The 17092-nt window shown below is 39.4% G+C and overlaps 1 protein-coding gene across 1 annotated transcript in view; it reads right to left on the bottom strand.

Annotated features, from left to right (window-relative positions):
* Window positions 1-17092, bottom strand: part of NEK10 (NIMA related kinase 10) — a 371560-nt gene that overhangs the window by 40130 nt on the left and 314338 nt on the right. Inside the window, 4 exon segments of the mRNA XM_089691216.1 lie at window positions 5272-5382; window positions 8510-8610; window positions 15261-15401; window positions 15499-15536. Coding sequence (XP_089547342.1) covers window positions 5272-5382; window positions 8510-8610; window positions 15261-15401; window positions 15499-15536 — 391 coding nt within the window.

Raw genomic sequence — 17092 nt, 5'->3', positions numbered from 1 at the left:
TGTTGGGAAGTGTACTCTCCTCCAGTGATCAGGCTTGTGCTGACACATCTCCCTGCATAGCCTTTCACTGGGAAGTTCAGTGAGCTGCTGTCTCTCCTCCCCAAGCTCTTATGCAGCTGAGAACAGAGTATAACTGATCACTTAAAGGGGAAAATGTATTTATAATGTTTTTTTATTTCTATACACAAATGTTTTACCTTTCATTTCTATTTTAAACTTAATGGATTGGTATTCAAAGTGAGGGTTTACAATCACTTTAACTACTGTAAATACCATATTTTTCGCCGTATAAGACGCACTTTTTCTTCCCCAAAACTGGGGGGGAAAAGTTGGTGCGTCTTATACGACGAATAGAGAGAGAATCCGTCAGGCGCGGCCACGGCCATAGGAAAGGCAGCGGCTTTGGCCTATCTCTGGAGCGGTCGGCCATCTTAGTACACCCGGCGGTGCGCGCTGACGTCATCACCCCCTCTGCTCGTGGATCAGCCCTGAAGACCGGAACGGTGCGGGAACACGGCGAGAGGAACGCGCGGAGCAAAGGTAAGTGAATTGACACAATATGGGGAATGAATTACTATAGGGGGATGAATTACTATAGGGGGGGTGAATTACTATGGGGGATGAATTACTATAGGGGGGGTGAATTACTATGGGGGATGAATTACTATGGGGGATGAATTACTATGGGGGGGATGAATTACTATGGGGGGGATGAATTACTATGGGGGGGATGAATTACTATAGGGGGGATGAATTACTATATGGGGGATGAATTACTATGGGGGATGAATTACTATGGGGGATGAATTACTATATGGGGGATGAATTACTATGGGGGATGAATTACTATATGGGGGATTAATTACTATATGGGGGATTAATTACTATATGGGGGATGAATTACTATGGGGGATGAATTACTATATGGGGGATGAATTACTATGGGGGATGAATTACTATATGGGGGATGAATTACTATATGGGGGATTAATTACTATATGGGGGATTAATTACTATATGGGGATGAATTACTATAGGGGGGATGAATTACTATATGGGGGATGAATTACTATATGGGGGATGAATTACTATATGTATTGGGTTCAGAATCTTTTTTTTCTAGATTTTCCTCCTTTAAAATTGGGTGCGTCTTATATTCCGGAGCGTCTTATATGGCAAAAAATACGGTACTTTATGGTGGATGTTTACTAAAACTGGAGCATACAAAATCTGGTGCAACTGTGCATGGTAGCCAATGAGCTTCTAACTTTAGCTTGTTCAGTTAAGCTTTGACAATAAACCCTGGAAGCTGATTGGTTTATGTGCACCAGCTTTTGCATGATTGAATTCTTAGTAAATAACCCCTTTGTCTGGGGGAAAAAAAAACGTTTTTGCTTGCACATGAATGGATAATTAAAGTGAACATAGCTAGACCTCCAGTTATTTAGCTAAACATTGTCCAGTTCTTTATTATTTAACCCCATTGCATCAGTACTCTATCTGGCAGTTTCTCCTGGCTAGGGACTAAGCAGACCTATGTCCTGTACTGTACTCCAAGCAGGGGCGGACTGACCATTTGAGCACTCGGGCACTGCCCGAGGGCCCAGGGTCAGTAGGGGGCCCCATGAGATGCCCCTGATACCTTTCATAGGCTTTTTGGGTGTGGTTTGAGTGTTGGTGAGGACACAAGGGCCCCATGATTTCCAATTGCCCCGGGACCCCATGAGTTGTCAGTCCGCCCCTGACTCCAAGATATTCTTTATCTCAATCCTACAGTGCAGGACACAGGATAGTATTCTTAGATCACGGTATGTCCCCAAGTAATAAACATAGCAAAACAGCAGCAAACAGGCCCACATTAAACAAGGGTCCACATTCCACTCAGATAACAGCTTAAAGTGGTTGTAAAGTTTTGTTATTGTTTTTTTCTTTTTTGTACATGTTATACTTACCTGCTCTGTGCAATGGTTTTGCACAGAGCAGCCCCGATCATCCTCTTCTCAGATCCCCCTTTGACGCTGTTGGTACCTCCCCCCTGCCATGTGCTCCAAGAGCAAGCAGCGTTTGGCACTCATGCAAGCTTGCTCCCAAGCCGGCCCTGTATATCCATAAGACATACAGAGTGCGGCTCAGCTTCGCCCCCGCTCACTCTTTACTGGCTGTGATTGACAGCAGGAGGAGCCAATGGCTTCCTCTGCTGTGTCTCAGCCAAAGAGGAAGGAGAGTCCTGGGAGAGCTGATGCTCTCATGCACAGTGCTGTATCGTGGTCAGGCTCAGATGTGCATTAGGGGGGCTGAGGGGGGAGCTGCACATATTTTCATACATAGAATGCAAACTTTAAAGTACCATGCAACCAAAACTCACATTAGCCAAGGCCTAAAGATCCACTTGGTAAAACTTTGAGGAGGTATGAGACAAGGTGACAGCCCCAATCCTGCAAAACTGATGCTTGATGCTGAAATCCCATAAAACACTGACAGAGCTGGTTATTGGGCCCACATAAGGAAGAGAAGAATCCTCTGCTTGAGGGCATAAGCGCTGGAAATGAGCTGCCTGATCCACCTAGCTGATGCAAGAGGAAACAGACAATCCCTTCTTGGGACCTTCAGCTAAGCCAAAGAGAGTCTGAATCAGTGGTGCTCCAGATGAGGAGAGACAGAGAAAAGGAGGGGTAAAAAGCCATGAGAGAGATTCTTGTAAGAGTAATATTCAGTTGTAGGTATATGAAAAGTATGGCAAAAAGTACGGTGAGCATATAATCACATTCATAAGATTGCTGAATACCTGCTCTAGGGTCAACCAAACTACTTTGGCACATGTGGAGAATATGACTGTCTTCACACAAAGTGTGGGATGCTCGTCTGTGTTTTTAAATTGGTAAAAAGGATGAGGCTCTAAAATGGAACCAACGTGTGGTCAACTGAAGTGCTCATTCAATAAAACGGTGCTTCCAAGTGTGTTCTTCAGGATGATCAGTATTTATTGAATTTAAAAACAGGTTAAAACACCATTAACATGTTTCATTGCTCTTTAGTGGCTACTTTGTCAGCAAAAGTTGTACAGCTCACTGGATAAATTACATAAAAATATGACAAAAACATGTTCATTGTGAATCCAAAATGTGGAAAATGTACACAATAAAATATATATTTAATTAAAAACATGTAAAGGCTTCAGAGACTGAGAGTGACCCTCCATTGTGAGAAGGGCATTTGGCTAGGCTTGGAGGGTTTTGGGGTCCAAGTCTTGCCAAAAAAGCATGGACCTACTTTTGACCTAGTGGAGGATTCCTGGATGGAAAGAAAAAACCCTTTCTGTGGAAAGTGGTAGTAGCTATACGTAGTAGTAAGCTTGTTGTTTTTTATGGGGTTGAAGCAAATCCTCCCAGGGATGTACCAAACAGGTATTCATGAAAGGCATGAAAAAAGATGTCTTTTGCAAGCTGGTTCAGCAGACCAAGTGTTTAACCACAAAACACAAGGCGGCATCATCCTAGAGACTAGGCAAAGTACATTCTACAGAGCATCAACATAAAATAGCAGCACTGAGGGCATGAGCTGAATTTTTTCCAGGAGAATAGGGTCTTCAAACAAAGGATTGTTTTCTGTTTTCATCTGTCCTGTTCAGTTAGTAACAGTCTGACAAATGGACATATCTGCAATGGCCAGCTGTAATCAGGACCAGCAAGAGCAAAGGTTGCCTTCAATAGGGTTTCTAAGCATCTATTGACAGAATCCTTAAAAGGGGGGAATATCCCCAACAAGAACAGTAAGATGCTTGTTGAGAACCAAAATGTCAGGATCCCATACAAGTACAATACCATACAGGATCCCATACAATTTTAATTACATCCTTTTCCATAGGATATAACTCAGCAAAGAGTTTTGAAGGAAGAAAATACTTTTTCAGGATTTGACCAATCCTCATGCAAAGCACAGTTAATTTGCATGTGTGAAGCGTTTTTCTAGACTTCGCCAGCATTTTTGTTCCAATAGGAACTTGTTTTGACTGAGGAGATTCCGGTGATAGTAGGCAAAGGCTTTTACACACCGTAAAAATAATTGATCTCACAGTAGAAAGCATATAGCATAAAGCCTTGGCTTGTGTCTCATAACATGCAGAAAGTGAAATTTTCTTTGCAGGATCCTCTTCTGCATATACCTCGCCTTCCCCATAATCTTCCTCAAAGAGGTTACGTTGTACAGGGTCATACTTCTGATACTCAGGTGGTGAGGAGACAGAAGTACTCTTTTGGGGCCTGGAGGTTTCTAGAAGGGTAGAGAGTTTCCTAAAGAAATCAGACATAGCTGTAATGCAATCTGCCTTAGACAGTTAAACCATCTGTTGCAGGCCTGAGAGGGAGCTAAAATTAGGGGCAGGGAGCTATGACCCTGTGACATTGCTCCAATGCAGGGGAACAGCTATCACCCTGAGCATTTTGCAGGTTTTCCTCAGTGCTCTCTGTAGCACGAGTGTTGCATCTCTGCACCTTATCTCTGCCATTGCTAAGTGAGGTGATCCTCTGTGGGGTACTCACAAAATGGATGTGAGGGCATTAGTGTGTCCAGGAAGAAAGGAGCTATAACTCAGGTGCTGACTGATATTCTGTTACTGTGTCTCTTGACTGTGCACCAAAGGTTTATACAGGCAGATACTTATCCATCAGGCCATACCAACAGGGAGACGTGTGATTGGCTCCAAATTTATTCTGCAGCAGGACAACAATCCCAAACATACTGCCAATGTCATTAAGAAATATCTGCAGCATAAAAAACAACAAGGAGTCCTGGAAGTGATGGTCTGGCCCCCACAGAGCCCTGATCTCAACATCATCGAGTCTTTCTGGGATTACATGAGGAGACAAGGATTTGAGGCAGCCTACATCTATAGAAGATCTGTGGTTAGTTCTCTAAGATGTTTGTAACAACCTACCTGCTAAGTTCCTTCAAAAACTGTGTGCAAGTGTACCTAGAAGAAATGATGCTGTTTTGAAGGCATAAGGTAGTCACACCAGTTATTCATTTGACTTGGATTTCTCTTCTGTCTATTCATTTTTTTTTACTCCTTTTGTTGATTGATAAAAATAAGCTATCAACATGTCTATTTCTGGAAGCTTTCTTAATTTACAGCATTTTTTCACACCTGCCTAAAACTTTTGCACAGTACTGTATATCCTAAAATGTACGAGAGAACACAGTACGCATAACCAGTGCGTGCTGTGCATAAATAACAATAATTTTTTTTTAAAGTACCAACAAAAAAAGTTTTACCTTTTGCATCTCTGCTTTCAGGTTACAAGGGTTGCTCTGGAGACTGAAAAGTGATTTCTTGTACCGTTCAACAACTCTTCTTTTCAGGTTATCATGTAGTGCTGGAGGGAGCTATAGAAACATAGCGAGAATGAGAAAATGGTTTTACAATATTGTTATGTTATTTATCAGTCTGTAATATATTTTAATTGCACCCCTAGAGATACACTAGCTATAACTACCATAACATTTGGCCATATACTGAATTACGCTATAGCCTATTGCAAGTTTAAATACCAAGCAGGAAATAATTGCGTATTAAGCCGCATATGAGTTGAGATTCAGAGCACCCTGTTTACAGAAAGGTTGCCGTGTCCTTTTATATGTCAACACTGAGTTCCAGCTTAAGCTAGTTACCAACATTAAATTAGGATACAGAAAGGTGAGGAGGTGAATTCTAGAAGCATCTAAGGCTTAAGGAGCTTTTGAAGCATTTTCTGTCTCTGAGAGGGTCACATAACACCAAAAACATGTAAGAAAAACTTATAAAGCTTTCTACTGAAAAAAGTTGTGGTGGAATCCTAATACATTCCACTGCCAGACTCAGTTTATTAATTTAAATATATGCTCCTGTGAACCCCTACACCCCAGAATATCAAAGCTAAGTAAATCAAAATCTTGATAAAAAAACTCCAATGATTTAATAAGATATACTCTATTAAATTTGATTTAACAGAACTTGATAAAAACTATAATATCAGTAAACGGTGTTCCTACTAAATTGAATACCCTAAATGCACATAAACACTTTTCACCCCAAAAAGTGTATGAATCAAAGTATAAAGTGCTGATTGCTATAAATAACAATATGTCATAATACATAAAATAATCCGATAAGAATCCTTGATAAATGATAATGTCCAAAAAGATATGTCAAAAAAAAATATATATAAATAAATAGTCCTCCAAAGAAACAGTCCAAAGAAAGGCGGTCTCTTGATTGGGATTTTACATGCTGGTTTATATCCACGCTCTGGTAAGCGTATTCAATCCTTATACTTAGAAGTGGACACATCTTTCACAGTATGAACACTGCATGCAAGTGTCACTAGCGTTTTCCCGCATAAGTTCACACTAATACTCACCTTTATTAGTGAACACCTGTGGTTTAGTGTGATTCACATGCGTTTGCAGTGATGTTCGTTTGATCCCATGTTTATTTATGGTATTACACAGTTCTCTTTCCTTTGAGGTTTGATCTCCAGAAACAATTGGGAATATCATCCTGCTGGAAGTTACTCTATGGACTGTTTCTTTGGAGGACTATTTATTTATATATATTTTTTGAACATTATATCTTTTTGGACATTATCATTTATCAAGGATTCTTATCAGATTATTTTATGTATTATGATATATTGTTATTTATAGCAATCAGCACTTTATACTTTGATAAAAACTATGACTTAGCCCCATCAGTCATCATAACATAGAGGAGGAGGTGGGCACAGACCCACAATTTTGGATTTCTTTAATCTGAAGCAATATGTTAACAGAGCCAACTAAAGGAACACATTGAAAATGTTCTCCTACACACCCATCCCTGATCCTGTAAGGTATTGCTGACTAGATCACAGATCCGCTTGTGAACATTTTCCCTACCAGGCATGTGTATTCCCTCTGCACTCCATTTCTATGCAGGGGGAGAGGGGGTCCTCTTTCATTACAGTTCATTTACCTCTGGCATGTTAATGAAGTGTGCATTTTGGTAAAGCTACCACTAGACTGTAAAAACAGCAAATTAAAAGTCTGCAAAAAAAGAAGAGATGTGTCAGTACCAGGATCTGAACCCATGGCATTTGCTGTGTCCAGCAGTAGCTCTCCTTGCCAAGACATTTGAGATGCTGGGCAGCATCCTGTCTGAATCTTTGGATAATCTTGCCTTGTACCTTGGTTCTGGTGAACCTTGAACTCCTTGCTCCTCCCATGAACTTCCTATTTAAGCCACTCCTTTGCACGTCCTGCTTGCCAGATTACTGTGCTCTTCTCCAGCTGATATCTTTCTCTTTTGCATACCTGCAGCTGTCCTTATCTCTGCTACCACTTGTTACCAATCTTTGGCTTGTTCCTCAGCTATGCTTTCACTTGATCGCAACTTGCAACCACTTGTTACCAACCTTTGGCTTGATTACTGCTTGATCCCCACCTTCTGTATCTGCTACTGGACCCTGGCTTGCTAAAGTCCCGGTGGGGCGAATCTGAGGATATTGACCTGCTACTAACATGCATCAAAACTCATCTCCATCTCCATAGCCTTTATGTTGTAGAGATGGCAGAATGAGAGGATTTAAATAGTTTAGCAATAGACAACTTGCCTGGGTTTACACCATTAAGTCCAGAGAAAATGCTGTGAATTTTCAGCCCACAACAGGCTGAATGCATTTCTGGCAGATCAATAGGTATTTTCTGTACTTGAGAGGTTATTACAATACAATATAGGTAAATGTGCAAGTATTACAGAGATATACTGAACCTGCAAGCTGCTACACAGAAATGCTATGGGGCCCTGTATTTCATAGCTTTCAAACCACTTCTGACCACACAGATGCCTCAAGGTAGGTGCACATCAGGTCCATTTACCATTTCAGCACCCCTGGTGCCTTTAATCCAAGGGCACCCTTATATAGAATTATCAACCTAACTATCATGGTTGAATTCAAGTAGAATTATAGGCAAAACTTTTTTTTTTCATTGTGAATAGATTAAGGGAGGGTTTTAACCTCTATCGGTTTATTTTTTGCCATCTGTCTAAAAGATTTTCCTTTACTTCCTGTCCCATAGCTAAAAAAGGAAGGGAGAGAAAAATTAAGGGAACTCCCTGGGGACTCCTTGAGTCTCTAGAACTAGTGTCCCCATTGGATGATTTCCTTTCTATTACTTTTCTAGGGAAAGCCCAAAATGTGGGATTTCCTTTACTTTCACTTTTGATGATAATGGCAAATAGGACAAATAGAGAGGGTGAATCTCCGTAACTGGGCACAGACAGCAATAAAAACGGACAGGTGTTCTAGTTCATCTCAACCCCATCCAAAACTAAAAAAAAAAGTTTTGCCTGTAGTTATAATTTAATGTACAGGCACCCAGAGCTGTACGCAGTGTGCAGCCAGTGATAAATTATTGGGAGTTTTCCCAAAAGTATGTTTTAACATTTTTGGGGCATAAATTTACACAAGCATCAAACCACACAAGAAATGTATACCTGTGTTATGTAAATTATTTTGTGCAGTTGGATTAAAATTTGTTGAATGGGATCACTGATCTGTCGCACTTTCTTCTGTGATACTGCAATGCCTGCAGAAGCTGTGGCACGGAAGACAGACAAAGTAGTCAGATTAAACTTGGCACATTGAAGACAAATTTAAAATGAGGTGTTTTTTCTGAAATGAAAAGTAGGCATTTACACAGTTTAAAAAAAAGAAAGATGTTTCAGTATTGCGGTTTGCAATATTCAAAACCTTGATGACAATCAGACAGGTTTAGTTCAGGCATTTATGAATTCATTTTTGCTAGTAATTTGTTTATGGTTCCTATCTACGGATTCTTCAAATAAATTGATGGGAGAAATAAAGGTTGTAGGAAAAAAAGAAAACATAACTGCAGAAAGATATATATTAAACATTTTCATAAAAAAGATTGCTATATTTAGATTGACAGTGTCTTTTTAAACAGTATAGACCTTATCATAAATCTTAACTGTAATAAAAATGTCAGAGCTTATATTAAAACTTACCGGAAATCTTAACTTAAATCTTAGCTGAAGTCTTAAAGTGGTAGTGGAGAAAAAAAAAAAAAAAAAATCGCTGACAGGAAGGGTTTTTATAACAGAAAAAACTCTAGAGGTCACTTTTGCCATAAATATTCCCCCTGCCTGCTAGTGGTAATGTGATCGAAGCATGTGCATGCGCAGCTCAGAACACATTTACAGCCCACTCTGTGTGCATGCACGGGACTGACGTCACAGCAGCCCGGCCATTCAAGCGGCCATGGATATGGAAAACAGAGGGCAGATCAGTGAAGATACAAGTATTGGGGGAGGCATGAAAGCGATGTACTGTAGGGTTTGTTTGTGGGTAAGTCTGTTATAATGTGCTACTATGCAGTGCATACTAGTACATTATGACTTAAACCTGCAGGGGGCCCATTTTTTACATTTTTTTTTCAGGCAACTTTACTACCACTTTAAAGGCAAAGTTTGCCTTTACCAAAAACTGCCTAAGCATAAGGGATATATGTAGATAAAAACAAACTATGCAGCTTTGACCAAAATTGGATAATGCCCTAGCTGTAGGTGTAGGCTATTTACGTACAGTACATTACAGGAGTGAGCTCTGATTCAACTCCCCTAACATGTGCTTTCTGTCCCCTGATACAGTAGCTCTGAGCTTAGCATTTGAAAGCTCACTCCTGTGATGATAATGGTTAACAGCAATGGCTAGGCCTCTCTTAGCATATACAGTGGGGAAAACAATTATTTGATCCTCTGCAGATTTTGTAAGCTTGCCCACTAACAAAGAAATGAAGAGTCTATAATTTTTATCATAGGTGTAGTTTAAATGATAGATACAAAATATCAACCAAAAATCCAGAAAAAAACGCATGATACAAATGTTATAAACTGAGTTGCAGTTCAGTGAGTAAAATAAGTATTTGATCCACAAGCAAAACATGACTTAGTACTTGGGGGAGAATCCCTTGTTGGCAAGCCGTTTCTTGTAGTTGGTTATCAGGTTTGCATCCATCTCAGAAGGGATTTTGGTCCCCTCCTCTTTACAGATCGAAGTTTCGTCTCCATCCATAAATTTTCTATCAAATTAAGGTCTGGAGACTGGCTAGGCCACTCCATGACTTTAATGTGCTTCTTCTTGAGCCACTCCTTTGTTGCCTTGGTGGAATTTTTTTTGGGTCATTGTCATGCTGGAATACCCATCCATGAGCCATCTTCAGTTTTCTAGCTGGAGGGAGGAAGGTTCTCATTCAAGATTTTATAAAACATGGCCCCGTCCATTGGCCCCTCAATGCAGCAAAGTCTGCCTGTACCTTTAGCAGAGAAACAGCCCCAAAGCATAATGTTTCCACCTCTGTGCTTAACTGTAGGGATGGTGTTCTTAGGGTCATAGTCAGCATTTTTCTTCCTCTAAACATAGCAAGCCGAGTTAATGTCAAAGAGTTACATTTTGGTCTCATCTGACTACAACACTTTCTCCCAATCCTTCTCTGAATCATTTAGCTGTTCACTGGCAAACTTCACAGGGGCATGTACATCTTGAGGAGGGGGACCTTGCGGGCACTGCAGGATTTCAATCAATGGCGGCCAATTGTGTTAACAATTATTTGTTTGGTGACTGTGGTCCCAACTGCCTTGAGATCATTTACAAGCTCCCTCTGTGATGTTCTGGACTGATCCCTCACTTTTCTCATGATCATCCTTACCCCATGAGGCAAAATCTTGCATGGAGCTCCAGACCGAGGGCGATTGATGGTTATTTTGTATTTCTTCCATTTGCAAATAATCGCTCCAGCAGTTTTCTCCTTCTTACAAAGCTTCTTGCTGATGGTCTTGTGGCCCATTCCAGCCTTGTGGAGGTATACAATCTTGTCCTGATGTCCTTTGACAGCTCTTTGGTTTTGCCCATGGTGGTGCCCAAGAATGAGATTCTGTGGACAGGTGTCTTTTATACACATAATGAGCTGTTGTTAGGAGCACCTTCTTAAATTGACAGGACTAATCTGTGTACCAAATGAGCACATAGCCAGTCTGTGGGAGCCTAAATTATTGTTGGTTGGTAGGGGATCAAATATTTATTTTACTCAGCGAACTGCAACTTAATCTATAACATTTGTATCATGTGTTTTGTCTGGATGTTTGGTTGATACTCTGTCTCTATCATTTAAAATACACCTATGATAAAAATTATAATAAAATAATTATTTTCCCCACTGTGTGTGTATATACTGTATATATATATATATATATATATATATAAATAATTTCTTTTTTTAAGACGAAAAGAGACCCTTACTTTCTGTCCTGTATACACAACAGAAAGTAAGAAGAGATCTCTCCCTCAAGTGGGGGAAATGCCTCTTAGACAGGTTGTCACCGGAACAAGTGTCATCATTGGAAATTTCCCCCATCATTCACTGCCAGTAGTAGTGTTGGATTTTTCTTCTCTTTTAGGCCTCATTCACAGTCTCTCCTGTGTTTAACTTTTCAAAACGCAGGAGAAGATATCTGTAAAGTACAAACAATTTTCATGCCTGCTAGATCACTTTTTACTGCTTTTAGATATTCCTGGTTGACCCACGTTTACTAGCATTTCTAATCTGATGCTGCATGCACAGAATTCTATATTTTCCAAACACAGCTAAATTTACTGCACTTAAATGCAGGTAAATGCTCATTGTGAATGATACAAATAATCATTGTATACAATTATATATTTTTAGAAATGTCCTATAAAAGCAAATAAATGCAAGTTTGATATTGCCAGTGTGAATGAGACCTTAGTTCCAGTTAGAGCGGTAATCATCTCAAAGAAAAAACTGTTAATTTCCATAATGAGGACACAGACAACAATGAAAAAATGACAGTTTTTTGTTGGCTTTAAACCTTCAAAAAAACTACAATTTTTAAATGCAGTATCACTGTAATGGATTTCAACTCATCCAGGGCCCTATCACAATATTTAATGGATGCATATTCACCAACATTTATAAAACACATATTTGCCCCACTTCTGAGCAAAGTAAGAGTACTGCAGAAAAGCAGGCATGGAGCCCACATGAACACAGGGTAACTAACATCATCAAATGAAATGTTTATTATATTACAAGATGTTAGAGGCTCACAATCTAAATAGTTCATTAAAACAAACTTTGCACTCACAGCAAGATACGCTCCTTTCTACTGAGGGTCCACCCCCTTCCTTGCTAAAATGCTTCACCATGCTGAAAGTAATATAGAGGAAGAATAAGTTAAACTTACCTTTCCATGACTTCCGTACTGTAGGGAGTGACATCATCATCATCCTTCCAGCCAGATTTGAAGAAATGCCGTGTAGCCCAAATTTCATTAGATGATGCTTCAGGAGAATGAAGCAGCACAGGATCATCTTCTCTACTCAGCTTTCCCTGGTATCTTACTGGAAGGATCATGACATGACGTTTGTCTAGATGCTTTGGGCAGAATTAGGGAAAAAATAAGTATATTGATCAAATTTTTCCCCCACAGGTATGTTTAGTACATAATTTTAGTTTGGGGGACGGAGCCTCACATAATAAGCATCCCTTGCTATTTTAATGCAAGGTTCACTTTAAAAAAACACAATTTAATGATGTACAATAAAGTAAAAATCAGTAAGAGACAGACGTCATCACATGTTTAAAATAAGTATATGTGACAATATAAAATAAACATACTAAATCAATTTTAAAATCATTTTTTGAGAAATGCCTCTTGAATGGCTATTATGGGAACATCATGGTCATTTTTTTACGAACGTTAAAGAATGTCTTTATCCAAATGTAAAAATTTCAACTTGGACAGGTACTAACGAGTCATAGACATGCAGTGATAATCATTCAGTCTGGTTATTTCTGAAAGGATTCATTGATAATTTTTTTGTCTTTAAGAACAGCTCACACCACCCTGCCTATCCAATACAGGGAGCAAGGAACCTAATCTGGTTTGAAAACCTTGCCTGCTTATACATTTCTTGCAAAGATAAGCATCTCAGGAAGTTATCTGTGTGCTCCTCACCCCTATTCATGTATAATTGCTTAACAGACCACTGGCCAACAGACCTGCCTGCAGAAGTTTGGATTGTATCAAAAATACATATGTATGATGAACTTTAGAGATCCATTGGTGAGATTTCATGCGGTAATTTGTGGCCTTGGCTCTCCTACGTGACCATAAAAATAGTGTCTCTCTTTCACTGTCAAATCTCCAACTGTGTTTTCTATTCTAGAAAATGAAAATATCCATTAGAGAAGTGTATCAACTTGGCTTTGTGAAGGCCACATCAAATACGGTAAAACTGGGAATTCTGGTGAGGATAGCTCCCCACTTGTCAGAGATTAGAAATCCTTTCATTTTAAAAAGGACCTTAGTTTTCTCAAAAAAAGGTCTGATTTATAAAATTAAGGCAAAATAAATATAGAGGTGTTGTCCATGGTAACTGATCAATAAAATTTCGAACATCGAATTATGATTACCTTAGTGGAAATTATGTAGGAAAGCAATTAAAATAAACTTGTACTGCCTTACAATAACAAATGGGACAGCACTACAACTACTAGTTAAGCATTTGGTTTGTGACTGCACTGCAGCCGCATTGATCTCAATGGGCAGGTTCGACAGGGGATGCTACTTGTCAGACTCAGCAGTGTGAGTTAAAGTTGCCATGGCTTCAGCATGAATACAGCCCTGTTAGGCTGTATTGTTAAAATTCCAGTGGATGCTTGTTTTTTCTACCCCCAACTGTCAGTGTGAATGAGCCCATTGAGCTAAATAAGGAGTTAATTATAGATCTTCTTAAATTATTATAGATTAAGCCCGTATTATTCTGTTTGAGGCTACCCATACACGGTAAGACTTTTGTTTGAATATTCCAACAAAATACAAAATTCTGAAAAATTGTTTGTCAGAGCATTGGATGATGCCATCCTTTAGTGATTTTGTTCAAAAACCCTTTAAAATTTTGTCCAGACCTGCTAGCTGAATGGATTTCAAGATTTATTAAATACATATTTCTTTTATTGCTTATGAAATCAGGGAAAGATGCAAAGCTGAATATATTTAATTTTTTTAAAGTATACTGCACATTTAGAAGTATTCATACATACATTTTAAGTTCATCATCCCATGGGGTTGTAGTGATTATACATATATACTGTATATGTAAGCTACTTAAAAATCCAATTTTGCACACTTTAAAAATAAATATTGTTTTTTATTGTTCTTTCATACATTTCTATAACAGACATAGTAACCAGGGCTTTTTTTTCAGTGGGAACGTGAGGGAACGCAGTTCCGCATCTCCAGCAATGAATGTATGTAGTGGCAAGGGGTGTTGGGAAGTGCTGGAGGGCCTATTGATGCTGGCTTCTGGGGGATCGATTGTCCCTGGAGGAAGGGGGAATCTATTGTTGCTGGGGGGAATTTACTGTTGTGGGTGGGGTCTATTGTTGCTGGCTGCTGGAGTGTCTATTGATGCTGGCTGGGGTCTATTGTTGCTGGGCAGGATCTATTGCTTTTTGGGGAAGAATTTTGTTGCAGGGGGTCTATTGTTGCTGGAGGGGTTCTATTATTGGTGGGGGAACAAATTATTGCTGGGTAGATGTATTGTTGCTGGGGGGGGGGGTCTTAAGTTGTTGGGCTGCAGCATAACCATTTTACTGCTCTTTTTGTTACCATTAACAAATTACTTAGCATTACAAAATGATATTTGGTTCTGTATTCTCTAAACGAGGCAGTACTGGGAGTTGGGTAGAGGGTGGAACCAAGGAACTGTGGTCGGAGATGGGTAGAGGGCGGAGACAAGGGGGGACTCAGAAAGGGGGAGTACCTGCACCTATTCTCTGAGAAAAAAGCCCTGATAATAACTTTAAAGAATGAATATTCCTGACCATAAAAAAATCTATTTCTGAATTAAACTTTTCCAAGCACATGCACTTTACAATAGGTATGTTTTTCCCAATTAAGGATCATATTGACAACTAGAATTTTGTTCATTCAGGAAAAACAAATTCCATCCTTCCCTTTTAATTTTCTTCTCACTCGTCAAAACAATCTTTGATTTGTCCCCATTAACCAGTAGGAAATCAAATGAACATTTTTAAAAAGTTAACAGTTTCAAACAACATCCTAACCGTGTATGGCTAATTACAGGAAAATGAAAATTTTCTGCATACAGATGCAAACTGAAATATACACTAAAAGAATATACCAGGATGTTTCAGACTGTGAAGCACCACAGGAGGAAAGCTGTGTGCTGGCCATCCTGTACCTAAAGAAGTCGCTAGTTTCCTAGTTTGAGACCTGAACACCAGTGAAGGAACTTTCAGAAGAAGATCAAAAGGTAGCAAAGCTAAAGAAAAGAAAGTGAGAGATGGTATTTCATGTTACTTTGGAAGAAACAGTAAGGTTTGGACTTCTATGCTGAGAAATGTGAATACATACAGTACCTGGTCTTGATTTAGAGCCTGTACTTGCTGTATTTTCCCTGTAAAAAAGGTACAAAATACATGTACTTTTTTATAACTAGGATTTCATACCATTAGAAATAAAGAAAATCGCTTTGTGACAGTTACAGTATGTTTATAGTAAACATTTTTTTTTTCCAAAAACAGTTTTATTGAAAAAAATAAAGCAGAGTGGTAACAAATACAGGTTACTTTTCGGGTCATAGATACAGCTCAATAACCGCCCGTATCTCTGACAGGATATAAATCTGGAACCTATATAATGTCATCAATTAACATTACTTGATTCAGGAGTATATAATTATGAATACCAGAGGAGGACATGCTTCAAACCAGGATTGACATACAGTAAAATGAACATATCAGATGGGTATATACATCAGCCAAACCTCATATGAGCCCCTTTAAATGTCAGATGTACAAAGTGAAAGGATGGTGAGAACATTAGATAATAGGATGTCCACCCCAAGGGGCAGGGGCTGAGGAGCTGCAATTGTAACTGTAAGTCTGCTAGTATTCTAGGTTCATTTGAACTCAGAGAAATGAGAAAGTAATATTAAGAATGTAGGATAGGGTGAGGCGTGATAAGGAGAGCGAGAGAAAGAGGAAGGTAAGAAAAAGAAGAGGGGACAGAGATGGAGGAGAAAGAAAAAAAAAGGGGGGGGGGCAGCTGCAACTACTCCAGTTCAAGCCGGTTTAGATAATTCAAGCAGCAATCGAATGTCTCATATGGCGATCTAGATAGGCGTGTGTAGTAATCCAGTATAAAGGTCAGTTTCCGTGATATTTGGGTCGTAATATTCGGTCTCAGTCAGGTAGGGTATACATTATATGCATGAAACTCGAAAAAAGTTATTTATTCCTATTGGTCATCACGGTATGTTTAAGTGGGGGAAGGGGAGGAGTCAAGCAGCAGTTGGTGATAAGCGGTTGTGGTTGTGAAGTGACTCCAACAAGCCCATGTCTTCCTGATTTCTCGGGGCATTCTTTTGCTGTAGAAATGAGTTCCTCCATGTCAGCAATTTTGTTTATACGTGTCAAACATCTCCTTTTAAATCTCATTGGTGAGATTTGTAAGAGGCATGCAATTTCATACTCTACAGTACATACTCATTCCATTTTATTCAGCCCTGCTGCGGTTCTCCTCGGCTGGACTACAAGACAGCTGTCCCTTTCCTCATCTCCACCACCCTATACTTGTTGTCATACTTAGCATTCCCTCTCCTAAACTGAATATTACTACGAATGTAAACAAGGAAGAGTTATGCAGATGAAGAGAAGGGGACGTGGTGTTGTCATTATGTCCGGTAGTTTTGTTATCCAGCGGGGCTGACAACACTGCTTGGGGTTTCAGTGCAACAGAGGCAACATTGTCAGCTCACTGTAGGAAGTTAGGAGCTCACTGAATTCCTGGCAGATCAACAAATAGCTTTCTGCGCTTGCAACTTTTTTAGGAGACAAAACATGGTGGATTTCTTAAAGTGGTATTAAACACAAAACCAAAAATTTAATAATATTCCAGCTTACCAGTCATTAGATGTGGTGGCTGCATTAGTTCTTTTTTAGACATTTTTCC

Source organism: Staurois parvus, unplaced genomic scaffold (assembly GCF_062004578.1).
Source record: "Staurois parvus isolate SC_StPar_1 unplaced genomic scaffold, SC_StPar_1.0 ptg000021l, whole genome shotgun sequence".
Taxonomy (NCBI): domain Eukaryota; kingdom Metazoa; phylum Chordata; class Amphibia; order Anura; family Ranidae; genus Staurois; species Staurois parvus.
The sequence above is the reverse complement of the archived record's forward strand: the minus strand, read 5'-3'. Positions and strand labels throughout refer to the sequence as shown.